Source organism: Phalangium opilio, unplaced genomic scaffold, assembly GCF_054372755.1.
Source record: "Phalangium opilio isolate 3A_F unplaced genomic scaffold, DU_Popi_V2 ptg000002l_1, whole genome shotgun sequence".
Taxonomy (NCBI): domain Eukaryota; kingdom Metazoa; phylum Arthropoda; class Arachnida; order Opiliones; family Phalangiidae; genus Phalangium; species Phalangium opilio.
In genome coordinates this window covers 3,441,744-3,468,926 of record NW_028324144.1, presented here as the reverse complement: position 1 = coordinate 3,468,926, position 27,183 = coordinate 3,441,744, and the positions used below count along the sequence as shown (strand labels likewise).

General features: G+C 35.9%; 6 protein-coding genes and 1 pseudogene across 9 annotated transcripts; 4 read left to right on the top strand and 3 right to left on the bottom strand.

Moving 5' to 3' along the window:
- Positions 1-250: 250 nt before the first annotated feature.
- Positions 251-2,817, bottom strand: LOC149718313 (chitin deacetylase 7-like). The gene is made up of 4 exons (XM_089840992.1): positions 2,211-2,817; positions 1,761-1,976; positions 1,307-1,640; positions 251-1,236 (listed from the first exon to the last, which is right to left on the bottom strand). Exons 1-4 carry the CDS (start codon positions 2,266-2,268, stop codon positions 366-368), a joined length of 1,479 nt encoding a protein of 492 aa, XP_089697118.1. The 5' UTR covers positions 2,269-2,817; the 3' UTR covers positions 251-365.
- An 840-nt stretch (positions 2,818-3,657) lies between these two features.
- LOC149718312 (chitin deacetylase 7-like) lies at positions 3,658-5,966 on the bottom strand. The gene is made up of 4 exons (XM_089840910.1): positions 5,823-5,966; positions 5,218-5,430; positions 4,761-5,094; positions 3,658-4,676 (listed from the first exon to the last, which is right to left on the bottom strand). The coding sequence occupies exons 1-4, from the start codon at positions 5,878-5,880 to the stop codon at positions 3,779-3,781; spliced, it is 1,503 nt and encodes a 500-aa protein (XP_089697036.1). The 5' UTR covers positions 5,881-5,966; the 3' UTR covers positions 3,658-3,778.
- A 4,072-nt stretch (positions 5,967-10,038) lies between these two features.
- On the top strand, positions 10,039-11,245 carry LOC149718311 (thioredoxin domain-containing protein 9). Its single transcript, XM_089840884.1, has 2 exons — positions 10,039-10,190; positions 10,420-11,245. The coding sequence occupies exon 2, from the start codon at positions 10,420-10,422 to the stop codon at positions 11,053-11,055; it is 636 nt and encodes a 211-aa protein (XP_089697010.1). The 5' UTR covers positions 10,039-10,190; the 3' UTR covers positions 11,056-11,245.
- A 933-nt stretch (positions 11,246-12,178) lies between these two features.
- elgi (E3 ubiquitin-protein ligase NRDP1 elgi) lies at positions 12,179-13,989 on the bottom strand. Its single transcript, XM_089840854.1, has 5 exons — positions 13,549-13,989; positions 13,171-13,470; positions 12,984-13,094; positions 12,843-12,922; positions 12,179-12,781 (listed from the first exon to the last, which is right to left on the bottom strand). The coding sequence occupies exons 1-5, from the start codon at positions 13,636-13,638 to the stop codon at positions 12,436-12,438; spliced, it is 927 nt and encodes a 308-aa protein (XP_089696980.1). The 5' UTR covers positions 13,639-13,989; the 3' UTR covers positions 12,179-12,435.
- An 810-nt stretch (positions 13,990-14,799) lies between these two features.
- Positions 14,800-18,752, top strand: LOC149718309 (uncharacterized). The gene is made up of 5 exons (XM_089840795.1): positions 14,800-16,648; positions 16,791-16,864; positions 17,345-17,471; positions 17,545-18,461; positions 18,538-18,752. The coding sequence occupies exons 1-5, from the start codon at positions 16,412-16,414 to the stop codon at positions 18,683-18,685; spliced, it is 1,503 nt and encodes a 500-aa protein (XP_089696921.1). The 5' UTR covers positions 14,800-16,411; the 3' UTR covers positions 18,686-18,752.
- Positions 18,753-19,169: 417 nt separating this feature from the next.
- LOC149718308 (kynurenine aminotransferase-like) lies at positions 19,170-22,191 on the top strand (annotated as a pseudogene). The gene is made up of 9 exons (XR_016367847.1): positions 19,170-19,403; positions 19,686-19,835; positions 19,893-19,979; positions 20,186-20,428; positions 20,495-20,571; positions 20,722-20,998; positions 21,164-21,237; positions 21,294-21,380; positions 21,447-22,191. The product of XR_016367847.1 is annotated as a kynurenine aminotransferase-like (transcript).
- Positions 21,750-26,207, top strand: LOC149718307 (kynurenine aminotransferase-like). 3 transcript variants are annotated; one of them, XM_089840737.1, is made up of 12 exons: positions 21,751-21,938; positions 22,048-22,191; positions 24,179-24,394; positions 24,456-24,605; positions 24,687-24,773; positions 24,859-24,990; positions 25,054-25,174; positions 25,236-25,312; positions 25,384-25,660; positions 25,741-25,814; positions 25,884-25,970; positions 26,041-26,207. In XM_089840737.1, exons 2-12 carry the CDS (start codon positions 22,066-22,068, stop codon positions 26,104-26,106), a joined length of 1,413 nt encoding a protein of 470 aa, XP_089696863.1. In that variant the 5' UTR covers positions 21,751-21,938; positions 22,048-22,065; the 3' UTR covers positions 26,107-26,207. The 3 variants fall into 3 exon arrangements, with proteins under 3 accessions (XP_089696872.1, XP_089696863.1, XP_089696882.1); XM_089840746.1 differs by lacking the exon at positions 22,048-22,191 and having other exon boundaries at positions 21,750-21,938; XM_089840756.1 differs by lacking the exon at positions 22,048-22,191 and having other exon boundaries at positions 21,753-21,773.
- Positions 26,208-27,183: the final 976 nt, after the last annotated feature.

Here is a 27,183-nt window from a genome sequence, read left to right as displayed (position 1 = left end):
TAAACCCATCTATCCCTGATTAAACAGTGTTTTCAAATATATTTACTACGAGTGAATGCTGTTTAAATATATTGCGCGTTCTTAATTGAACGATAATAGATTCCAATAATTCTGGTTATATTATCGGTTTTCAATAATAAATGAAGTATATTATAATTTTAGTTTAGAATGTCTAATGTGGCCTGCGACTAAAGTTACTTTATCTTATGCAAACCCATTCAACCGCAATAGTTGAAGAAAATACAAAACATTTGTAAAAATCAAAATATTTTTTAATTCAATTCCAGCAAAAATATTTACACACTAGGGAAATTATATCCGCAAAAATTGAAACATTGTTTTTTAAAATTGACCGAGTAGAAAAATTATGACTTTTGGTCTTCGTCATACTCGTCGGGTACTACGAAGTCTTCCTCCGGTTCCTCCTCTCCTCCGGGTACGGGATTTCCGGGATCCCGAATTCCTTCCGGGTTACCAACCCAAGGGTATGCCTTAGGACAATTGGCGCAGGTTTGAAGGTATCTAGTTTCTTCTTCGTCCTCGAAGATGAAACTGGCGACGCATCTATTAGGACTATCACAAGGGGTCGGCTTGGGTTCGTCGCAGGTGAAGGCAGGATGGGTGCCTTTCGTTGGGTTCTTGACCCAATCGAGGGCTTTCTTGATACTGACGAAGTACACGTCCTTCAATCCTTGTGCAGTCTTAACGAATCTCAGCAATGCTTTGATTTTGGCGTCGCTATGGAACCAGTTGGATGTCATGTAGATACCGAAGGGGGCCATGGACTTGCGTCCGTGACGTTCGAAATTCTCCATTAAAAAATGGTAGATTTGGTCCGGTTTTTCCTCGAAAACGCATTGATCGGCTAAGGCGCAGCTTCCTCCGATACCATCTTTGCTGTACATCATGTTCATGGGATATTCCCAGATGCCGGGGAAGGAGTGAGTTGGGCACGTTTCCGAACCGATGCAACGATGAGGCATCTTGAAGTCGAAGGTGTATGGCCAAACAGGACTGCCGGTGTTGACCACCAATGAAGAGTCGTAGGTGAGACCCAATTCCTTAGCGACAGTCAACATCTTGTTTCCTCCGTTCTTGAGGAAAGGAGCCCGCATACCAACGAGGGCTTTCTCACTGATGTTTCCGAACTTGGCGATGATTCTCCTTAGTCCATCGATCTGTTCTTTCCATTCCTCCACGGTCGCGGTTGTCCACCATTCCTCGGGTTCTCTGCCACTATTCAAAAGAGAAGACAAAAATTTAGCCAACGTCGAAAACGTCGTGTAATGGTACTTTCAGTACTCACTATATGGATCCGAGAGCGATCTCGTGTCCACGAGCAGCCATGTTTTGTACCAATGCGTAGTTGGTATAGCTGTGAGTAATGAAGAAGGTGAAACTAGCGGGACAGCCGTTGGGGTTGTTGGTGGTGAAGTTCAAAACTTTGTTGTAAGTTTCCATGTTATAATCGTTGAGGGCTCCGTCGAAAGACAAGGTTATTATTCTTGGAACTTGCGTCCTCTCAATTCTCTTGGGGATTTGAATGCCTTTCTTGGTGCAGAAACAGTTCGGGAGAGAACAAGTCATTTCATCACATTTGGAAGCCTTCAAAGGATCGGGGGTAGAAGTTTCGATTTCGGCTGAAAATGAAACAGAATATTAACCCCAAATTACATAGTTTTGCTTTGTTATAAAACTTTAAGCTCATGTCCAAAACCCTGAAGTTCTTACAACTGTCTAACTCAACTAATTAAACTTACGAAGAGGTACTGGTCCGCACTGAATGTCTTCTGTTTTTCTCATGCAATGTTTCTTGACGTCATCAAAGTGAAGTCCAGGCGGGCAGTTTTGCAAATAAGGATGGTTTTCGGAGCAGATGTAAAAGACTTGACAATTTCCCGCTTTCCCGAACATACCCTCGGGTCGGGGACATTTGTAACCATCAACGTCATCCTTCACCGGTGGCCTTGACAATGCTAGGAATAAATGAAGAGACAAATTACATGTTACTTGACATGGACTCTGGAAAAAACTAGTCTAATGCAAACCAACTTAGCTAGGAAACGGAATTTCTTCAAGAAAATTCCAAATATAGAATTAAGCTTAACACGAGAAGGGCACTAGTGTCCTTAGTTCCTAACTCACAGATTCTAAAAACTCCAAAGAGACTTCCCCTTTGTCTAAATTTGAAAGAAGTAAATATAACCTACCATAATGGATTGCTCCAATGCAAAACACGATGGAGAGGAGTAGACGGATTGAAATCATCTTATTTCTCGAAAGAATTACTAGGAATGCTTCGAATGATATTAACGGAGCTAATAGATTTGATATTTATAGCAATTAGCCGCCTAATCACGTGACATAGTCTTTGTATCTACCAAAACAAAGAGGCTAAAAGCAAGAGGAGTAGAAGCTTATAGCTTTGATAGATATGTATTGAATTTCGCTTTTATTTTCAATTTTCCTCCCGATATGCCATTGACAATATTTCGAACCACTAAGAGGGCAGGAAAAGATGCGGGTGGAAACCGAAAGTTGAAAGCAAAACGATCCAACGAGAAAACTCAGAGCAACGTTCAACTCCTGTCTCATTTACCCTCTTTAATCAATCTAACCTTTGATAGTTTAATTATGCAGGGACCTTGAATGTGTAGAGAGGGATAAGAAACCCCTGCCTTTCAATTTACATTCAAAAGCTCCTGTCTAAGAGAGTCATTTTATCTTGGTGTAATAAGGTGAGATGGAATAGTAAACTCCTTACCTATAACGTAGCCTCTGTACCCCCATCTATGGCAACGAAGGTCTCCCAGCATCCTTAGTTTCTATCTTAAAAGGGCGCTACACGATAGCACTCAACAGTTCCCTACCAAAGATGCGACAGATGGAATATATATATTTACTCCATTTCACCTCTCTCCTCCAAGGTTTTATTGAGCGTCGACTGAAAGTGTTTTTGTCTACTTAGAGTAAATTTTAGGCCTTCAAATAAACATTTCAAATTAATCTGAAAATCCCTAATCCCTTTCAAACTTAATTTGTGTAAGAAATTAAAATTTAAGCTAATACAGGGAGCCCACTCTTAAATTTAAGTTCCTTATAGGAAAAATAGGAATTTTTTCCCGGAATTATAGGATTTTATAGGAGAAAAAAATACGTTTTTATAGGAAAATATAGGACTAAAAATGCTCATATATAATACAATTTTGGGGCTTAAACTCTGTAGAAAAATCTCAAAAAATAAAAAATAACAAATTGGATTTTACTTTGAAAACTCAGAATATAATATAATATATAAAAATGCCTAAGCGAGCTCCGCAATTTCGGCGTCTATTCAAATGTGATCTAGATGAAAGAGCTTAATTTTGATAAATTTGATGCTAAGCTATACGAAAACTTCGACTAAGTCAAAAATATAGGATATTATAGGACCTTTCATGAAATTATAGGATAATAAAGGACAGGTTCAAAAATATAGGAATTTATAGGAATTATAGGACCGGTGGGCTCCCTGCTAATAAGTATGACTAGGTTAGTTGGTTTCAATTAAAAACTAAAGCATAATTTTATTTTAGTTTGCAAAGTTTAATATGATCATGGATTAAAGTTAGCTGAAAATCCCTTTCAAACTTAATTTATGTAAGAAATAAAAAAGTATTTAAAAACCAAAAACATAATTTAATTCAAGTTCAGGAAAATATTTACAAACACCATTGGAAACAATATGTGCAAATTTACATTTTTTTTTAAACTTAACTTTAAATTGTTTGACTAATTTCTAAGCTTTATCTTCTTCTTCTTCTTCCAAAGCTTTTTCTTCTTCGAAGTATTCTTCACCTTCTCCGAAGTCTTCCCGGGCTTCGGATTCTTCCCCAGGTCCGGCACTTCCGGGCTCGAGTTGTCCTTCTGGGTTACCAACCCACGGATAGACCTTGGGACAATTGGCGCAAGTTTGCATGTAACGAGTTTCTTCTTCACCATCGTTGATGAACCTGACAACGCAGCTATTTGGATTTTCGCATGGAGTTGGCTTGGGCTCGTCACAGGCGAAGGCAGGATAGGCGGTGGTTGTTGGATTCTTGACCCAATCGATGGCTTTCTTGATGCTGACAAAGTAGACGTCCTTCAGAGACTGTACAGTCTTGATGAATCTCAAGAGGGCTTCGACTTTAGCGGGGCTTTGGAACCAGTTAGAAGTCATGTAGATACCGAAGGGAGCCATCGACCTCTGTCCGTGACGTCCGAAATTTTCAAGCAAGTACTGGTAGACTTCGTCCGAATCTTCTTGGAAAACGCATTGATCAGCTAAGGCGCAGCTACCTCCGGTTCCATCTTCGCTGTACATCATGTTCATGGGATATTCCCAGATACCGGGGAAAGAGCGAGTCGGGCACGATCTGGAACCGATGCAGCGATGAGGCATCCTGTGGTCGAAGGTGTATGGCCAAAGAGGTCTGTCGGTGTTGACGGCCAATGAGGAGTCGTAGGTGAGACCCAAATCCTTAGCGACAGTCAGCATGTTGTTTCCTCCGTTCTTGAGGAAAGGAGCCCGCATACCGACGAGGGCTTTTTCGCTGATGTTTCCGAACTTGGCAATGATCTTCCTCAGTCCACCGATCTGGTCTTTCCATTCCTCCACGGTTGCGGTTGTCCACCAATCCTCGGGTTCACGGCCACTATTAAAAGAGACGAACAAAAAATTAGTCATTGTCGAAAAAATAAAAAGAATAAAATATTTTAATATTGTAACTACTACTTACTATACTGATCCGAGAGCGATTTCGTGTCCACGAGCAGCCATGTTTTGTACTATGGCGTAGTTGGTATAACTGTGAGTGATGAAGAAGGTGAAACTGGCGGGACAACCATCGGGGTTCTTGGTGGTGGTGTTCAAAATTTCGTTGTAGGTTTGAATGTTATGGTCGTTGAGAGCTCCGTCGAAAGACAAGGTGACTATTCTGGGAACTTGCGTCCTATCAATTCTCTTGGGGATTTGAACTCCTCTCTTGGAGCAGAAACAATTCGGGAGAGAGCACGTCATTTCATCGCATCTGGGCGCGACCAAAGGATCGGGAGTGGTAGTTTCGATTTCGGCTGAAATTAAAAAAGATAAAATACCAATAAGACACTATTCCTTTACTAAGCAAAAGTAGCGCCAAAGAGGGCGAAAACCACGCAATTAACTTTCTAATACAATATAATAAAGTTTGAACTTACGAAGAGGTACTGGTCCGCACTTAAGATCGTTGGATTTTCTCATACAATGCTTCTTGACGTCGTCAAAATAAAGACCAGGTGGGCAGTGTTGCAAATAAGGGTGGTTTTCGGAGCAGAGGTAAAAGACTTGGCAATTTCCGGCTCTTCCGAACATGCCACGTGGTCGAGGACACTTGTAACCTTCATCGTCTTTACCAGGCGGCCTGGTCAATGCTAGAAAAAAATTAAAAAATAAAAAGAATTGGTTAGAAAATTTGAGAGAGATTGACGAAGACGATAATTAAAATCTAAAAATTAAACTAGTTGCTTCACTGGGCAGTATTGTGGTAACTTGATTTATTAAAATAATTCTGGGTGAATAGCAAGAACGTAAAACGTAGCCTTAAATCTTCTAGTGGTTAAAACTTTCTATAAACCTCATAAAAGTTCTAAGATTTTAATAATGTTAAACGGGAGACAGTAAACAAGAGTTTGCATTTTGCAACTATGTTTAGATTTTAATAAAGTAGGGGAGATAGTAACTTCTAAGTTCCTAACTTCTAAATCCTTAAAGTTCTAGAGACTTGACCAATGTCCAAGTTTCAAAGTAATGAAAAATAACTTACCAAAATCCACCGCTGCAAAACAGACGACGAGAGCGAAAATAAAATGGATGGAAACCATGTTGATATCTTAGGAAGGTTTGAGCTTCGAATGATGACTATTCCCCTGAAAAATCTGCTATTTATAGGATTTTGGATGCTTGGGGCGAGTGCAGTCCAGGTACTTCAAAAGCAACGACGGACCCTGATTGGTTAAGAAAGGTATAGAGCTCCCTCATTGGTCGAGATGCTGGAAGAAGAACTTCGCTAAGGGGTTCAGCCCGCTGACAAGATGTCCTGTCAGTATGGTCAAAGTATGAAGGGTCTTACTACTAATGCACCAAAAGCACGCGAGCTCTCTTGGGGGTTTTTTGGGACAATGGTCATTCTTTGAGATAGAGCTATTATCAGGGAAGGTATATGAAAGAAGATAACCCCTATACTTTTGCGTACACCTTGCCTTAAACTACTTTGGCTCTTAACAGGTGGACAGTTTGAACTTTGGGGTTGTTGTCTTGTTTTGAACGGTTGGTTCTATCCAGGGGTTTTTTTGAAATTTGAATTTATTCGTTTTTAAATTGAAAAATATATTATTACCCTTATAGGCTTATATTCTAATATTTAACTTAGGTTAATAGGAAATTGTAGGCTGATTTTATTAAAATTTATTCTAAGTTATTCGTGTAATTCTTTCTTGTGCCGAGCGTGCACATTAGATACATTTTAATTATAAAACTTTCACTGTTTTAATACACAATTTTGATTATTATCTTTCCTTGAGGCAAATAATTTCGGATTTTTTCCCACTAAATTCCATGTTTTAGTAGATTTAACATTTGTTAACTGGCCACATGAATTTCTTATTTCCCAAGTTTCCTTTTGATTATTATCTTTGTTTGAGGAAAATAATTTCTGATTTTTTCCCACTAAATTTCATGATTAAAATTTGTTAAAAGAAGAGAAAACTTATGGCATAAGTTTTCTCTTCTTTTAACAAATTTTAATCATTAACTTACACTATGGCTTCGAAAAAGTTTAATATTTACTAAATTTCATGTTTTAGTGGATTTAACCTTTGTTATCAAAAAACAAATCCGAACTGGCCACATGAATTCCTTATTTCCCAAGTTTCCTTTTGATTATTATCTTTGTTTGAGGAAAATAATTTCTGATTTTTTCCCACTAAATTTCATGTTTTAGTGGATTTAACCTTTGTTATCAAAAAACAAATCTGAACTGGCCACATGAATTCCTTATTTCCCAAGTTTCTTTCCTTTCAAAGTTTAACTTAATTTGGTTTGGCATATAATATTTCACATAAGTTAATTTCATCCCTTCGAAAACTAATTAAAACTATGGCAACGTAAATAATAAATCAAAACACGACACCAAAACTCTCGCCAAAACTTCACCTTGAACCGTTGTCAATTTTTCCCCAATAAAGTACTTGAATTACTTCCCCAACCCGCTTGTTGTTTTGCGCCTTTTTTCTCACCTCTTCGTTTTCGCGCCTTTCCCCTCAACTCTTTGTTTTCGCGCCATTTCCCTCTTCTCTTTTTTTTTTGGCGCCATTTCATATTTCAGATTTCAGAAAATCGTAGTTAAGCCTAATTATGAGTTTAACTGGTTCGCGCTTGTTTCGTCGACCAAAAATGCTTATAATTTGCCTTTCCCAGTGTCGTGTGATTTATTTATTTATTATTATTGTAATTAATTAGTCGCGAAATTAAACGAAATAGGTTTAACATCTTTGAAATAATTCATTTTTCGTGAAGGTGAAGATACGGTAAGGTATTTTCGATTAAATAGCTTTTAAAATAGTGATAATTTATTTAAGGGTTGTTCGGTGATCATTATCGCCTGAAATGAATTTAATTACCTTAATATTAATGTTAAAGAGCTGATTTTAATCAAAATTTAAGCCTAATTTTAAAAAGATTGTTAATTTTTAATTTTATATAAGAAATTTTGGTTTGAAAGTAAAATTTGTACCGTGATTTTAAAACATGAAAAAAAATCCCTTTCTACTTTCAAACCTAGGGAATTCCAAGAAGGGTTTCTTGAACTCCTACATTAGGGACACGTGCAAATTTAAAAGATGTTTTTGAGGGGCTGGATACTTCCTCTCTCAATCATATTACCTTGATTGTCCTATATCATACCTTATAACCTAATCAAGTTTGGTTCTATATTATCCTATATAACATAGTTTTTTTTCTTTTTTTCAATTAAATCCTACTAAACAGAAAAATTAACTATAATTTTCCAATATTTAAATTTAAATGTTTTGGCGATCATCTCTGAAAACTTATAATTTTGTTAAATGTTAAAGATTTTGTACAGAATATTCTAGTCTATATAAACATTCCTTTGTCTTATTAGGACTTATATTTAAGGTTAAAAAAGAGAAAATACTTTGTCATTAAAAGAGATATAATTAAAACTAGGGAAACGTAAGTAATTATTCAAAATAAGACGCAAAACTTCACATTAAACCATTGTCAATTTTTCCCAATCAGACACTTTCATCATCCCTTTGTTTTGGCGCCAATTCTCTCACACCGTTGTTTTGGCGCCAATTCTCTCACACCGTTGTTTTGGCGCCCTTTCGTAATTTTAACACACGTTATTAAGCCTAATTTTGAGTTTAAATGGTTCGCGCTTGTTTCTCTGACCAAAAATGCTTATAATTTGGCGTTAGCATTGTCACGTGATTAATTTTATTGCTTATTATTATATTTATTAGTCGCAAAATGGAACAAAATAAGAGTAACATCTTCCAAATAATTATTTATTTTATGAAAGATGAATATAAGGTAGGGTATTTTCAATTTAATATATTTGAACATAATGCTAAGTGAGTTTTGCTGATCATTATCAATAATACTTAATTTAATCACCTTAAAATAATATTATATATCTGATACTAATAAAAATTCAAGCCTAACCTTGCAGATATTAATAACATTTAATTACACTTAAGAAATAATATAGTTTTAAATGTTCAAAGTAACCTGACGCTAGAGTAAACCTATTATAAGGGTATATTAGCCTTTGGCAATGGTGTAAGGTAACACCGACAACATATGCAGGTGCAGATGAAAATAAACTTTGACCCGTGAAGAAAAAAATTATCCTGTTATTTTTCTGCTTCTAAATCTTGGAAATTCTGAGAGTGGTTTATTCAATTGATACAATGGGAACGGGTGCAAAGTAAGAGTTGTTTTGGAGGGGTTGGTTACACCTCTCGCAAGCGGTTTTACCTTCTATATCTTGCCTTGAAGAGTTGTTAACCTTTGACAAGTATCCGATACCAGAAAGAAAACCAAGAAAAACATCCAAAATTCCGTTTGAACTGAATGAAAAGAAATACAGCCCCTGACCTCGTGAATAAATAGCTGGAGTTATGTTAACACAAGTTTCTTTTCGAAAATGACCCTTCATACAGTGAAAGGTCAACCCTTTTGTTAGGCGTTTATAAAACCAGAGTGTTGACAAAACCCAACCCTTTTTCAAACTAGATAATACGCGAAACATTTCCACGAAGATGACCGCCCCCCCGGGGTACTATGGGAAAATTTTACCTTGAAGGAGATTGGGATGGAGTCGAAATCTCCAAACCCATAACCATAAGTTCATAAGATATGTACCATAAGTGTGTTACGAGCTTAAGAAAAGTCATAGATTCTAGTAAAGCGACGCCTGGTGAGGCGGTGTCAAAACAGTCAAAGGCTTAGTACAGACTAAATAGGAAGATTATTAATCATTTTAGCACAGTTAAAAGTAGCTCATCGAGGGGTTATTCACATTAATTTTATACGCCTGTTAAGTACGATACTTTGTGGCTACTATTACGAGCCCAGCCCCTGGGTCGTCTTGTTTCCAACAATTTTCAAATATGAAAAAAAAATTTGAGGTGACAGCTGCGTTAGTTTGATCGTGATAAAGTGTTTAGGAATCTTAGCATGTAGTACTATTAATATTTTTTATTGGGGGTTTGAATTTGGCGGGATTTATGTGTTAGAACTGAACGGAACTGAACTCTTATGACTCACTCCTGACTCCCGAGTCCTTTATAATGACTATTGAAACTTAGCCTTTGTGACTCAATGGCGCTGATGTAAGCTAATATCCTGTAAGCCTACGTATTTTGTTCACCATTTTGTTTCTCAGATTATCCGATAGTCGTAAATCTGTAACTATATTTAGACATAGCAGTTAGTTTTCGTTCAATTTCCTCACGCTGACATGCTTTTGTAGGAAATAAACATAATTACCCTTGCGTAGGAGTTGAGTTGGTGCTACTTCATCCTTTGTTAGAGAAGTTACAGACGTTTAATTGAGATTAAATATAATTATACTCGTTTTTAACATAACTTCAATAGCAGAAACGTAAGTTAAATCATGAATATCCTTATAATTTCATTCTAAAAAGCTTGAAAACGCTTGACAATTTTTTAAAAGCCAAGGCTTAGCAACGTAGCTGTCATAATTTAAGAAGCCATAGATTTTTTAAAGGGAAGGGCAGGGTGTGGGTTTATAACTTGACGCACCTGTTAGCGAACTAATTAAATTAGTAAAAAATTAAGCGTACTACGTTATTCATTTAAATATCGCGTAGATGGCGAATGTTCAAAAAGCACTTGAACAACAATTGATAGATGCTGCAAAAGTAGTTGAGGAACAAATTGACGCTGAAATTGAGAAACTGGAAAAACTTGACGAAGATGGCTTGGAAATGTTGCGTAAGAAGCGGTTAGACGCTTTACGACATCAAGAAGGTTTAAAACAAAAATGGCTCAGTAATGGACACGGAGAATTGACAGAATTGGCTGATGAAAAGGAGTTCTTCGATGCTTGCAAAAAGAGCGAGAACTTTGTTTGTCATTTCTACAGAGAAAGCACTTTCAGATGCAAAATTGTTGACAAACATTTGTCCATTCTCGCTAAGAAACATATCGAAACCAAATTTTGCAAGATTGACGCGGAAAAGGCTCTCTTCTTGGCTCAAAGATTAAAAATTAAAGTCCTTCCCACCATCGCTCTTTGTAAAGACAATAAAACTAAAGATTACATTGTTGGCTTCGATGATCTGGGTGGTACCGATGAGTTTGAAACCGACGTTTTGGAACGTAGAATCGCCAGAGTCGGAGTCATTCATTACAGCGGAAATTTAGATCTACCTAAACAAGCTGGAATTAAAATACAACCCAAAAATATTCGTAGTAGAAATCAAGATGACAGTGATAGTGACTGAAAGATGATGATGATTGCGGTGTTTAATAAACTCGAGGCCTCAAATTATTGTTAATAATCTTATTAACGCTTAAATGTTAATGTATTTTAATTTCCCCTTATTTTTTTAATATTAATAACATTATTTTAGTCCTTCTACATTTTAGGAATGGGAATTACTTTGATTGTAAACAATTTGTTTACTAAAAATTGTACTTTTATTTTTGATATCAACTCGTTATCGGAAGCGTTTTTACTCCCATTTGATACTTTACCTTTTCAATTCTTCATCTTTCTTTTTATAAATATTAATTGATACTTAAAACTTGTTAATTAATTATATAATTAATTAATTAACAAAGCAATTAGAATGAACGAAAAAAAAAGGCTTATTAATAACATACAATTATTTATTTTCATAATGTACACTTTTATAATCAATAATTAATATAAATTTATTACTAATTCTAATTTAGGAAAAATCAGAAAAGTATAGGCATACTCTGGGATAGAAAAAAAAAAAAAAAAAAAAAAAAAAGCAATTATTAGATTTATTACTTGTAAAAAATAATTAAAAATGAGATCTACCAAAATTTAATTAAAAGGGATATAGAATTGTTTACTTTATTAATAATAATTTTAGTTTAATTTTAAATTTATTTTCAAAACTATAAAAAAAACACTATTGAAGTTCAGTTAACAGAACATTATACCTTAAAAGAACAGCCTTTTTCTAAATATAAAAGGAATAATATAAAAAAAATAAAATTAGATCTTCTTACAAAATAATTAGCATTGAGTCTTAAAAATGAGGACTACTGCGCCGCCATTTTGTTTAATGACGTCACCACGTATCCCAAAGGTGATTGGTTGAATTCTCCTTGGGTGAGGGCATAGCCCACTCGATCACGCGCGTAAGAGGTTCGATTAGCAGACGCCACTAAAGCAATGGCGGCGCAGTAGTCCTCATTTTTAGACTAAATTCTAATTATTTTGTAATAAGATTGTCATTTATTTTAACTTTAATTATAATATCCTTTTATGTTTAGAAAAAGGCCGTATTTTAAGCTATAATGTTATATTACCTGAACTTTTACTTTAAATTAAACTAAATTAACACACTTAAGAAAAGAAGTTAAGATTAGTTTTATTTACCAATATAAATTTAGTCTTTTATTTATTTATTTATTTATTTCACAAAATTCTTCAGTTTCCCTTTTAAACTCTCGAGCTTCTAAAAGTTTAAAACGGAAAACACATCGAACGAAATGAAAAATTAGTTTTGATTTCATCAAACTCTAAAAAAACAACAACAACTTAAAACCATCCCTACAGATTTGTATTATTTTTTTACAGAAATTTACGATAGTGAAAATAATATTTTAAACGCGATTGGGAAATATCACTCGATTCCGTGGGCAAAAATCATAACCAACCCGGGTTGCAAAACCATATCTTCATTCATATGGGGATTATCGCAGGCCATGACGATTACCGCTTGTTTACTGGGTATCCTTTTGCAAACGTAATTTTCGTAGTAACGTCTATTCATTTGTCTAGTTTCCAATGTACTCAAGCCGGGTGGCCATCTTCGTTCGTGAGCGTTCTCCATAAGTTCATTTAAAATGTGAGGGGGACAACCACTTTCACTCAAAGCTTGACGCACAAGTGCTTGTAAAGCGGTATCGGGTGTTGATATCATTCCACCCCATCTTGTAACTCTCGCTCGTTGAAGGGAATTCGCCCATCTGTTAAATTAATTGAAAATGTCATTAACGGAGCTGGGGTTGTTTTTCTTCGGGGACATACCGAACAACTTCATCTTGTTCAATTGCTTCGACAATTGCGGGGATTGAAGGACTAGCTAATCTGATGGCACGTATACATTCCTAAAACACGCGGTTTTTAATTAAAAGTGTCGGGATTTAAGTAAACTCGGGGATTTTTTACTTTTAAGAGATTTAATTCTCTTCGATGTTCGTTCACTAAGAGTTGAATATCGCAGAGTTTTTGTTGCTGGTTTTGAATTAGGGTTCGTAGTTCTTTGACGCAGTTATGTTCCTGTATAAGAAATGAATCGATATTACATCGGAAAATAAACGTAACGTAACGTAATCAGGAGAAATGAATTAATTACTTTCAGTTCGTCTTTAGGAATAACCAAACCACATCCTTGTTCACACAGAACAGGCCTTTTAGGATTATGTTCGCACTCCTCTCTATGGAGAGCTAATTGATCTAGTTTTATAATTAGACTGCAACCGAATGAAGCGTTATCACACTGAATTTGAAGTCGGGATAAAAGATTTCGCAAAATGCGAGGGACAGGTTTCAAAATGGCTGTAGTTAAGTTTTGACGATCAACTGGGCATGTTTGTTGATGCGCTAACCATTCCTGTATGCATTCTTTACAAAACGCGTGTTCGCAATGAGGAGCCTACCCATAATTAGTTAACTTAATTACTTAAATTTAATCAGGGGATCGGAGATTCAGAGTAACGTTAATTTAACTTACCTGTAATGGTTCCTCTAAAACACCCGAACAGATAGGGCATATTAATTCCTCGTCGACTTCTCCGACAAATCTAGCAACTTCGTAACCCATTTTAACATTATATATTTGCCTATTTAATTTTTGGCAAATTTTTGATTTATTTTATTTAAATAAGTTTGAAAGAAGTTCGCGAAAAACCTAGGCTTAACTAACAACAAGCAAGCGAAACTGGTTTTACAACTCTACTCGATTCTTGTTTCGAATTTTAAAAGACTAAAAAGATATTTGTCTAATTTTTATCACCATACTAGAGATGAAAAATGTAAATTAATTTAATTGCCCCAGCGAATGCCAGCGATCATTAATATGGAAAGTCCGCATTTTTAATTACTTAATGAGTTTTTTGACACAGCGAAGCGAGTTTTCACTTTTAGACCGTAGACATTTTTATAGTTCTAGTTCTTAATGATAGAGGGCGCTGTTTACGCAATATTTACATACTTTTTCGGGAAATTTGCGCACGATTTGAGAATCTATTACAAGCGTGGTGCTATTCATTACCCCTTTTTTCAAAACGTGAACAACTTAATGCTATTTTTTAAAACAAATTTTTAAAAGTTTTAATAAACTGTAGTTGATCAATTAAGAAGACATCCCTTCGTAGATAAAAACTGTGACTTATTTTTCAAAGGAGGATTGTATGTTAATTAAAGTGATTATAGAGCACCAAACTATTTAAGTTTGTCAAACTGGAAGTGCTATAGAGATTTTTGCCAGGCTGAAGCACTTGTACTTTTGTAAAATCGGTTACTAGATTTAGACCAAGACCAATGCCAAGAATATGGACTTATAGAAGTTGACCGTGAAGTTAAAACTCGCCAGGAAGGGAAAAATAAAGGATATAAAAAGGTTTAGAGAGCTTGTAAGATTGCAAATAGTGACCCAATCAATCCTCCCTGGCGTTTTTTCGACGTCATTAATAAATAAACGTATAGATTCTGCACCTGCAGATGTTTTCCGAGTGGGCAAAAAGTCTTATTCCTCAGTCGGCTAATTTTCGCAGTGCCATGAGGAATGCATATAGCTAATTGGAATCATTGTGACCCCATATAATCCATGTTAATTTCTACGCGGGTTTTATAGGCTGGGCTAGAGAGCATACGTTTGTCACTAGTTACAAACTGGAGATTGTTGTGAAGTGACGTAGGTGAAACGTCATAGATTCTAGTAAAGCGACGCCTGAAGAAGCGCTGTCAAAGCCCAGTACAGACTAAAAAGGAAGATGGAAGTCTTGCAAAATTAACCACCGACTATCTCGAGCTGTAAGTCTCTAGCATTACGAAGTATAGGCTATGTCATACTTATGGAACATACCTTATAAACTTATGGTATGACACAATGATTCCTAGTGAATGTATGTATTTCTGGTACCATTTATTGGACCAAACGATTATTCTGGAAAGCACGAAGCATTTGAAATGGAAACTACTTCGTCTCACGATAGTTCTAAGACCATAAACCTAATGCATTTATGATAGACTTGGACAAGAAATTATTCAAGTTTGACTTGGGGATATTAAGAAGGTAAAAAAAATGAAGATTTTTAATTTCCTAGAAAGAAGTACATTATCCTCGCTTTAACCTTGATTAAAACAAAAGATAAGCTTCCGAAAATCACTTTCTAAGATATAAGATATCTCGCTACTTTTATTTTTTATACATATAAAATAAATTAGGGATGTACCTATAAGATGGAAGATAATGAAATCGATTTTCTAATACGATATTTAACGGGGCATATATCAAAAGATAATTTAGGTTCGCGAGGCTTGGCTTCATCAATCGTGTTTAAAACTATTCAGCCTGCAGGCTCATACTGAGAGGGTGCGGTCAGCGAATGATGGTCAGTCAGTACAGAACCAACCACGCCTTTCACCGTCTCATCGCCTCTGCCTTGCGGTGAAATGACCTAATAGTTACGACATGAAGCTATTTAATTCCCAATTGAATATCGAATGGAATAAGTTCTTTAAAGGTTCTGACTAACGGACTCCAGGTTAAATTGCTTTACCTAGGAAGATGGAATTTTGTGGGGACGTTGGTCAGTCTCAGGTAGTAGTTAACTCAAACCGTGGCCATCTTGAAAAATGGCAACCAGAAATGTGAAAGACGTTACAACCACTGACACGAAGGTTCGAAATATAATATAAATGCTTGAAGGAGAGAGTGGGATGCAATGGAGGAGTAATGTTCCTGGGCTATGTGTGATTATTACGTGCTGCCGCGTAGCGCTAATGTATTTGTACTTGAAGGAGCTTCTTTATTTAAGACACAGAGGGCATCCTTGACGTTTCCGTACTGTACAACCCTACCGAAACGCTGAGGATGCCGGTAGAACTTTGTTGCCGTAGATGGTGGGACAGAGGCTACGTTATTATAGGTATGAAGATTGCGACTCCGTCTCACCTCGCTCCTCTAAGGTTTGAGTGGTTTTTGGTATGAATATGTCATCCGCCATCTTGGGGGCCAGAAAATTAACGAAAACATATTGACCGGCTAATGCATATATTCTTTTTAAACCGGTATATCCGATTTGACTGATAGTTAACTGGTTAATGAATTCTACAAGGAATGCGTTTAGTGTTTAGTTTAACTTGGCGGCCATCTTGGCAAAATGGCGGCAACTAAAACATTCCAACTTTTCCTTCTAGTTTCCTACAAAGATGACTTAATATTCTTATTGGAATAAAAATAATTCTCGGTTACACCCTCCATACACTCGAGTCATCGCGTTCAGAACCTAAAACCGATAAATATAACATTCGCCGGCGAATAGCCGACATATTCTTTCGGTTCATGGATCTGAACGACCTAATGATGTTTTATGAACTATATGGTCCAGATTGAAGAAAAGCCGCCCTTCACACGCGATTCTATATTTTTGGGAGTGCGTGGGAGAGGGGAACAGGGATGTAATCTCCTCTCAATAAAAATAATGGAAAATCGCACAGCTGTAAAGAAGGCAAGCAGTAAAGCCGAGCCAAACGGCTCGAGTTTTAGAACAAAAGGGGTTTTGGGTAGAACGAAGGAAGATCGGTCCAGTTTAAACTTTTTCACTTTGGTACGTTGAATTCGATCAATCTTTCTGGGGTTTAATCAGTGACTTTACGAGAAAAATCTATCACACGCCTTGCGGTCTTACTTCAATCTATCTCATAAAACAATAAAGTTGAGTGGGTATAATTTTACTTCAAACGGTTTAGTTCATTGAAGTACTCGGAAATATGCGGTCACAACGTCAAGTATCGCGTTGGGATTTATTCTCAGGACAAATTATGTAAGTTAAGTTTTAATTGTTATTTATATCAGAAGTATATAAAGAGAAGTGTGTGTACCACAATGCGGGGTAATTGTAACATGATTCTTCTTAACATCAGAACTTGTGGAGCAAGGTTACTAAACCGAATCTCATACGCAATAAATAGTTCCCTCCTCATTACTCTGTTAGTACTATTTGCCAAGGTGCACGCGCTTGTGGATTTTTGTCCCACGCCAAGACAATCTAGGTTTGTGGGTTGATTGCCAAGGATTTAGTGCCAAACAGTTATAGAATTCACCCTAAGCACGGTGCGATGCCCATCTGAAGTTTGTTGAGCGGGAGAGCAAACAAAAAAGGATCCCTCGCCTGGGAAGAGTCATGTTACATAACTAAAGTATTAAGCGGATACAGAGTGATACCCTTCTTCTATTATCCCCTTCTGTTTATATTTGTATTTTGATTTTAGAATTCTAGGATTTTAATATTGTCATTTTTCAGTTTTGTGGGAGCTGGGTTAATAAGTTTGATAATGTCCTACCGTTTCGCCTACGCCCTTTCTATGATTGTATGTCCGGCTGTCAACATGACTTGTCCAAAATCGTGTATTTGTACCGATATTGGCCAAGTAAGTTCGTTCAAACTTTTTGAATCGCTTTGAAGTTCTTTAGGCCTAAACTTGGTTTCTTGATGTTATAAAGGTTATTTGTAAAGGTGGAGGACTGAGTCGCGTCCCATCAGAGGACATACCGCGTTTCACTTATTACTTATCATTAGCCAATAATGACATCATGATATTGGGTACGCGAGTCTTTTCCAATTACACTAAACTACGACGACTTATTCTTGACGACAACTTCATATTCGTAATTCAACCGGAAACATTCTACGGACTGAGCGACATGGAAGAGTTGAGTCTTCAAAACAACCCGTTGCAAACTTTGGCCAGTTTCTCATTCGCCGGATTATCCAACATCAGCAATATATATTTGGCTCAAAATAAGATCACGGAAATCTTCCCTGACGCATTCTTTGACAGTTATAACTTGTCAACTTTGAATCTTCGCGGCAACCCGGTAGCTTACATTCACAAACACGCCTTCCGTGGCTTGACACGTGTGGGGTCGTTCTACTTACCAACCGGTATCGAAAGAATCGAACCCGACGCCTTCTTCGGAATGTCCGACATCAACGTGTTCCAGCTTGACAGCATGAATTCCTCCATCTTGCAACGTTGGACCTTTCGCGGATTGAGTTCCGTCAAGACTCTGGGAATTCGGTACTCGAACATCGGGGTCTTCGATGACGGGGTCTTTTTCAACACCACAGACGTCAAGTCCATCCTGATTGAAGATTGTACCATCGATACCGTCTTGGCCGGAGCCTTCACCGGCATGAGGAACGTTAGCGAGTTACAAGTCGTCGGCAATCGTATTACAAACTTCCATCCGGGAGCTTTGAACGAATCGACTTTGGCCGAAGTTCAAGACGTCAAAGTTCAGAATAACGCCGTTCCTTGCGACTGCAGGGTGCGTTGGATAAGGTTCTTGAGCGAAATACTGCCAACCATAACAACGGATACTTTATGTTCATCCCCTGAAGACAGGAAAGACGACAGGTAATGTTGTTTCAGCTTACCTCGATCCATCCTTGGGAAAAACTTATTCAAAGGTATGTTCCTTGATTTTTGATAGAGTTTCAAGCGTATTTTTGGGAGATGTGCCTGATAATTGCGATCCGTACGCTCTTTATACGACTGCCATATCTTCAACGGCACGAAATAACATATTTTATTGTTATATTTCGTTGTTTTTCACGTTGAAATTATTTATTGTTAGGTAAAATAGATTATTGAATAGATTTTTAGAACTCTATAGCATCAGTTACATATTTTATTCTTCAAATATAGATTAAGGAATGTTAATTAAATATTGGCTTTTAATAAAGTTTCCCTCTTGTAAAAGTTCATGGTTACTTTTATGTCCACCAAGATAGCGAGGGCTTGGACGTTTTGAGGCTTTTTTGGCCGCCATTTTCCAAGATGGCAGCTGGGGTATTTAAAAGCTAATTTATTAGTGAACACCTACTACTTATAGAAATGTTCCAGCATATTTTTGGCTTCCTATAATAAAGTGGTTTGTGATGGACGTTGAATACCAATCACTCAATCAAAATAATGAAAATACTCAATTTTATTTAAAACTTAGTGAAAAAAATAAACAAATAATATTTTTTAAAGTAATTAAGAAGTATTTGGAACTCAAAGATAAGATTGTCTTATCAGTATTCTTTGGTAGATTGTAGAAAAAATATTATTATAGCCTTTGTTATTTTCGCGTCAAAAATTACGGCCATGGCGTCTTCATTTGGTCCCGCTAACCGCTTAGCTAATGAAAAAGAAAGTGTTTGGATTGAATTTGATGATCTTTGCCGAAAGTATGACCCAGTAAACTTAGGTCTTGGCTTCCCGGATTGCTCAGCGCCCAAGAACTTGACCAAAGCTCTTCTTAAAGCGGCTGGTGGAACCGATATCACATTGCATCAGTACGCCCGAGCCTTTGTATGTTTTAGTAAATGGAACCTTCCATTAATTACATACAGAGAAACCAACAAACTAGGCCACCCTGTTAAGTTATTCTCGTGCCAAGAGGCAACGCCGGATGGAGTTCACCCGAGGTCACTACACGCGGAACGAGAGACTAACCATCTCGACCTGCCTCTAGCGGTGGTTCCTGGAGCGAGGGAAATAACCCCGACCGTGTGGTGTTTGATTCCCTCTGAAATTAATGGAATGTTCTATAATTTTCATAAGTTCAGTATTTCACTGTTAAAAATTCAATAGGGTCATCGGAGATTAGTTAATGTCCTGAGTAAATTGTACTCGGAGCTAATTGGTCACCCAATTGACCCTGAAAGCGATATTCTAGTAACTAATGGTGCAACTGAAGCTTTATATTGCTCCTTCTCGGCTTTCGTCGATCCTGGAGATGAAGTTATTAATTGCTTACTCTTTAATTGCGATTAAGATTTAATTATGTTTTTGTCTTAGGTTATTTTAATTGAACCATATTTTGATTCTTACGAACCAATGGCAAAATTGGCTGGAGGTGTACCTGTATTTATTCCATTGAGACCCGTTCGTATTGTGCTTAGTTCTAATTTATAGCAAGACCTTAAACTTCTATTCCCGTTGTTATATTCTCCCTCAAATTGAAGTGATGCTAGCGCCAAACTTGAAACTTCAAACGCCTAGAGCTAGTGCTAGACTTTTCGGGAAATTGAATAAACTCTTTAATTAATTTAAAAACAATATTTTAATTAATTTTTTTTGATAAATTTAAGAACAAAACTTCAGGAGCGGTTTCTTCATCCGATTGGGTTTTGGATCCAGAAGAACTTGAAAGCAAATTTACCTCAAAAAAAAGATGATAATAGTTAACACACCTCAAAATCCAATTGGGAAAGTTTATAGTAGAACGGAATTGGAATTAATTGCCAAATTAGCGCAAAAATACAACGTTATAATCGTAATGGATGAAGTTTACGAATGGGTTGTTTATAAAGGAAGTGAACACTTCAGATTAGGTACTTCTAATCATTTATTACTTCTATTTTCTCATTTATAATATACTTCTGATATAATTTTTATAGCGTCCTTACCCGGTATGTGGGAAAGAACCATTACTATTGGTAGCGCTGGAAAAACATTCAGTATTACAGGCTGGAAAGTATGTTTAATTCCCTGTGTCGTTTCTATGTTTTCCTGATATATATCTTTGCTTATTTCCGTTCCTGCTTATACTCTACCGATCCTCCCATTGGTCAATTTTGCCATTACATTTTTTGTGCACTATTTAAAATTCAAAATGTTTACGTAGATAGGATGGGCCATTGGACATCCAAACCTTATAAACCCTCTTCAAAAATTGCATGAAAATTGCACTAGCTCTTGCCCTACTCTCTTGCAAGAAGCAATTGCAGTTGGTTTCGAGGAAGAAATGTATAAATTAAACGATCCAAATGGATACTGGAATGTTTTGGCTTCCACTCTTGAGAAAAAGAGGGATAAAATATGTTCTGTAATGACCGACGCTGCGATGAAACCTACGATACCTGAAGGAGGTTATTTTGTGATCGCTAATATTTCAGATTTAGGTATGGATCTACCATACTTATGTAGAATATTATATGGTTATGTTAGCACATAGCCCACTTGATCACGCGCTCAACGACTCAAGCTGCTCGCGCTATAGCGTGGATCAAGTGGGCTATGGTTAGCATAAAGGGATACTTAACTGTTTCTTAAAACACACGTAATAGCTTCTAAAGTTGATTTGGAGGAATTTACTGGCACTAAAGATTACAAATTCGCTAAATGGTTGACTAAATACAAGGTAATTAAGTTGCTTTCGATTTTAATAAATAATTTAATTAACTTTTGTTTAATTAGAAACTGCAAAGTATTCCATTAAGCGCGTTTTATAGTCAAAATAACAAGCATTTGGGGGAAGATTATCTTCGTTTTTGTTTTTACAAAGTATATTATGATATTCTAATAGGCCTAGTTGATAATAAAATAATTTTATTCAATTTTAATAACCAGGAAGATGAAACATTACAGAAAGCCATCGATATTTTAGAAAAACTGTAGGGAGTTGACAGCCTCTGCTATTTTCCGTTTGAACTTGTGCAGTCAAAGGTGGAAGCTGCCACTTCCTTATCTCTTGACGGCGCTTTGTTTTTATTTATAGTTCGTATTTGTAAGCATAGATAGCAGCACTGCTGCTGAAAAAAGTAAATTGTGAGCAAGGTTCTTATAGAAACTTCGTATTATAAGGTTGAATTGTGAGATAATAAATTGAACTTAATTTGTCGTCTGCTACTTTAGTGACCCCCTCTTGCAGGGAAGTCGCTCTGGGTAGTGTCCGAGGTGGTATTCAATTTTCATTACCAGTTTGAAAGGCATAATTAACTAAAATTAGACTAATTACTAAGAAATAAAAGGAATAGCCCTATTTTGAATCATAATTTAAATTTTCTATCAAACTGACAAGTTGTTTAGATACATACTAACTCCCTTTATCGCTCTTTCAAGGTGAGAATTAAACTTAACATTAAATTTATTAAAATATTTAAAACGGGGGTAGAATGAATATTCTAGTTTATCAGTCCTCATGAATCGTAAGGTAAAATTTGACCTTCAGGTATCATAGAAGCCAGGGATGGTTTCTAGGCTTGTCAGTGATTTTTCAAGTTTGTCATTAAGATTTAGCGCTGCATGTAATTTAAATCTTCTATCGTCTTCCTCTTTAATAAAATCTTTACAACCTAAAGACAACACTTTCAAAGTAAGCACATTCTCTTACTTAAAAGCCTTAGAACATTAATTAGGCTTAGTCTTATTTTAAAGCTAACACTCGTTAAAGGAAAAGCTCAGGTCATGGATGAAGGATGCGCGTGCAAAACATTAGACGCTCTACAGGATGTGCAACTCCCTATACTAAAAAGTAGACAAGTCGATACTAGCGCCGCCTGGCTACCAGCGCTGGAAGCCCTCGCGGGAAAAATAAAAAATACAGGACATAAGAAAAAAACAACTGTTTTGCTTCTAGCACGTGACGCTAAGGAAAAAAAATAGACGGTAGCGCGTGTTTTTTTTCTCGTGTCCAGTATTTTTTATTTTTCCCGCGAGGGTTTCCAGCGCTGGTAGCCAGGCGGCGCTAGTATCGACTTGTCTACTTTTTAGTATAGGGAGTTGCACATCCTGTTGAGCGTCGAATGTTTTTCACGCGCATCCTTCATCCATGCTCAGGTATCATAACATTATACCTTAAAAAGAACAGCCTTTTTCTAAATATGAAAGGAAAAATATTAATAAAAAAAAAATAAATTATCTCTTATTACAAAATAATAGGCATTTAATTAGTCTTCAAAACCATTGAGTTCTAATATATGTATTTCTAGAGTTTTTGTTGAATTTCCTCCTCGCGTACTCGGATTCGTCGAATTTCAATACTTTATCATTAGTCGCTAGCGCCATCTGTCGCCTTACGTGAGAAGCTTAAAAGAATTTCCCACGATTTTGCGGGAAAGCGCCCCGCAAAATCGCCGCAGCTTGAGTTTGAAAATTAGGCTTAGGAAGAAGTAAAGCGCCAAATATGAAAGTTAGGTAATTGAAAAACAGTAAGTGGAGCCTAATAAATAAAATTTGATATTTAATAAATGGAATATTGATCAATTTCTTATTAAATGCGTGTTTTTACTTGGGAATTATATGTTATTAGTTATTAAAGTAACACATAATGAGAAAATGTATTAAATTTAAAAATGGGTTGAAAATGCTCAGTAGAAAAGTGTATCAACACTGGTAGAAATAAAAATGTTTTGTGACATAAGTATATAGTATACGTATAGAAAATTAATAAATATTTAGATAGTTCAACCCTTTTTGAACTGTACCATTAAGATTCCCTACAAAAAATTCGGAATTACCAAAACAATGATGTCAGGCCATTAATGGAATTGAATGGACTCCAAAAAAAGACATTTGCAGTGATCATTTTTGTCAAGTTGACTATCACAAAAGCTCAAAAATATATATACTATCGGTTAATGCAGTTCCTTCTCTGTTTTTACTCGAATCTAGCAATTTACTTCCATTATCATAGCGGTTTCTAAACATTTCCTATCTATATTAAGAAATTATAGCAGACGCCATAGTAACAAATGTGTGTTTTTAAGTGAAATAGATGGCGCCACCACCTAATGATAAAGTTATCCGTCCGTCCCATAATTTCAAAAACGATGGTCGCGCGAGCGCGAAAACCCGATATCCAAATAGAACTCTAGAAAGATATATGTTCTGAACTCAATGTTCAAAACGATAGCTACTGCGCCATCCGCCATTGCTTTAGTGGCGTCTGCTAATCGAACCTCTTACAGACGTGATCGAGTTGGCCTCCTCTCTCAGCCAATGAGAATTCAGCCAATCCCGTTTTGGGCTAAGTGGTGACGCTATTAAACAAAATGGCGGCGCAGTAGTCCTCGGTTTTAAGACAAATTAAAAGCTATTTTGTAATACGAGATCATTTATTTTTAATATTTTTCATTTTATTTTATATTTAGAAAAAGGCCTTTTTTTTAAAGCTATAATGTTATATTATCTAAGCTTTTCCTTTAGGCTAAATGTAGCTCTATTTCTATTACAATAAGATAAGATAAAACTTATCTCTCATAAGACTTACATTGTAAATAGTGTAATTTATCATCAGAAGTCTATTTTAGCTTGTAGCCTTTGTAATAAACACGTTGAAATAGTAAATTAACATCCATTAGAAAAATCGCAACATGTCAACATTCACTCCAGCCAAGAGATTAGCTGGTCAGCAAGAGAGTATATGGGTTGAATTTGCTGAACTCGCGCGTCAATATAAACCCATTAATTTGGGTCAAGGTTTCCCTGACTTTGCTGCACCAAAGAAAGTTACCGAAGCTCTTCTTAAAGCTGTTTCAGGACCTGATTTCATGTTGAATCAATACACCAGAGGCTTTGTAATGATATTTAACTCATTATCAATGATATCCCGACTAAAAAACCACCTTAATTACATAGGGTCATCCCAGATTAATTAACATATTAAGTAAATTATACTCCGAGCTGATTGGTCACTCGGTAAATCCACAAACTGATATTTTAGTAACAGTTGGCGCTTATGAAGCTTTGTATTGCACTATAATGGGGTTAGTCAACCCAGGAGATGAAGTTAGTTAGTTAGTTAGTTAAAATTACGTTTAGATTTAATTAAAACGCTGATTGATTAATTAATTATTTTAATTAATTAAGGTAATTATTATGGAACCTTTTTTTGATTGTTACGAACCAATGGTAAAAATGGCGGAAGGTGTACCAGTATTTATTCCTTTGAGACCTGTAGGTTTAAATTAGCTTTATTTAATTGACATTATTTTAAAAATAATTAATGAATGTATTTAATTAATTAATTAATTTAATTAAGAAAAAGTCAGCTTCAGCTTCGGGGGTTTTATCTTCCGCTGATTGGGTTTTAGATCCCAAAGAACTTGAAAGCAAATTTACGTCAAAAACTAAAATGATTTTAGTCAATACCCCGCATAATCCAATTGGAAAGGTAGTTAATTAACTTAATTTTAATTAAAAATAAGCTTAATGACAAAATTAACGGCTCTAAAAGGTTTTTAATAGATCAGAATTGGAACTTATCGCTAATTTAGCTAAAAAATATAATGTTATCGTTGTAATGGATGAAGTTTATGAATGGATTGTTTATAAAGGAGGGGAACATATAAGATTAGGTAAATAATTCTAATTAAAATTAATATAATAAGTAATTAATAATTATTTATGATGTTAAAGCTTCATTACCCGATATGTGGGAAAGAACTATTACAATTGGTAGTGCCGGTAAAACGTTTAGTGTTACTGGTTGGAAAGTACGTTAAAATAAATTAACGTGTAGTTTTAATTGTTTGGCAATTATAATCTGGGATAATTCAAATTATAGACAGGGTGGGCAATTGGTCCTCAAAACCTAATTCGTGCCTTGCAACTTTTGCATCAAAATTGCATCTACACTTGCCCTACTTTGATACAAGAAGCAATTGCCGTTGGTTTTGAGGAAGAAATTCCGAAACGTCAAGATCCTCAGGGATATTGGAATGATTTAGCTTCGACTCTTGAAGGAAAAAGGGATAAATTATGTAAAGTTCTAACCGATGTTGGCATGAAACCCACAATTCCTGAAGGGGGGTATTTCGTTATTGCAAATTTTTCGGAATTAGGTGAGTTTAGGCCTAATTTGACCTATTTTTTTGAATAAGTGTGTTTTTGCGTGTTTATTGGACTATTTTTCTATAAATAGGATCAAAAATAGACGTAGATGAACCTAATGGAACCAAAGATTATAAATTCGCGAAATGGTTGTCCAAAAATAAGGTGATTAAAGTGGATTGTGATCAATTAATGTTTTTAAGCCTTTTTTTATACTTTTTATTTATTTGTTAGAAATTACAAAGTATTCCTCTAAGTGCCTTTTACAGCGAAAAAAATAAACATTTGGCTGAAGATTATATTCGTTTCTGTTTTATTAAGGTATAAATTAACTTTAATTTATAATTAGTTTTGTTAATTAACGCGACGATTTGTTTGTATTTAATTTTAGGAAGATGAAACATTACAAAAGGCTGCGGAAATCTTGGAAAACTTTAAAAAATCCCTTCAATCTTAAATAAAATTTATTATTTCTTGTGATTTTTGATGATTATAAAAATGTTATTCTTAATTTTATGTATCGAATAAAAATTGTTAAAAATAAATTATAGATTTGAATTTGTTGTGGTGTAATAATATCAACTAAATTAGCGCCATCTAGTGGTGACCTTTTTTAAACTCCGATTTCTTTAGGACGGCGATAATGATGTATAGCCGTTCTTCAATCAGGGATAAGGGAGTCAGATGGATTGGAAATGATGATGGGCGACGTGCGGCACCATATCTCTCCCAGTGTACCTCGCGCACGCCCCTACCCTTCCGTAGGCGATTGCTAAGTGCTGCCGCGTAGCGCCATTTTATTTGAATGAGAACTAGCTTCTATTTTTGAGATAGAGGGAGCGTCCTTTACAATTTCGTCCGGCACGACCCTACCTAACCGCTGGGGATGATGGGAGGACTATGGTGCCGTAGGTGGGGGTACAAAGGCAACGCTTAAGGTATGGGGGTTTCCACTCCATTACTCTCTCCTTCAAGCTTCAATCTCTAACGAAATTTTTTATTCTTCTGATTTTAATAATTATTAATGTTTTACTTAATTAAATGTAGGCCTATACAATAAAAATTGCTAAAAATAAATTATAGATATATCAATTTAGCGGTGTGTTAATTTTTAACTAAATTAGCTGTGTCATAGCCCACTCGATCACGCGCTCAGCAACGCAAGCTGCTCGCGCTATACTATAGCGGTGTCTAGCTGCGACCTTTTCTTTAAAAGTAGGGTAGAGATCATTTTTTGTAATTTTTTTTTAATAATTACTAACTCTATTCTTAATTTTATGTATCCCAAAAATTGTTGAACATGCCCATAATGGCTAAATTGAAGAATAGCCCCTGCTCATCCAAACTTAATAAATCATATACCAAATGAAAGCTTACGCCTTCCTCTATTCATTGCACACCATTATAATAGGCCCAAACAATAATTAACATTAAAAAATTAATTATAATATATATAGCAGTGCCAAAGGCTTTGCCGGGACTCGCTGTGATGGGTTAGGTTAGGTTAGGTTTGGTTTGGTTTGGTTAGGTGCGT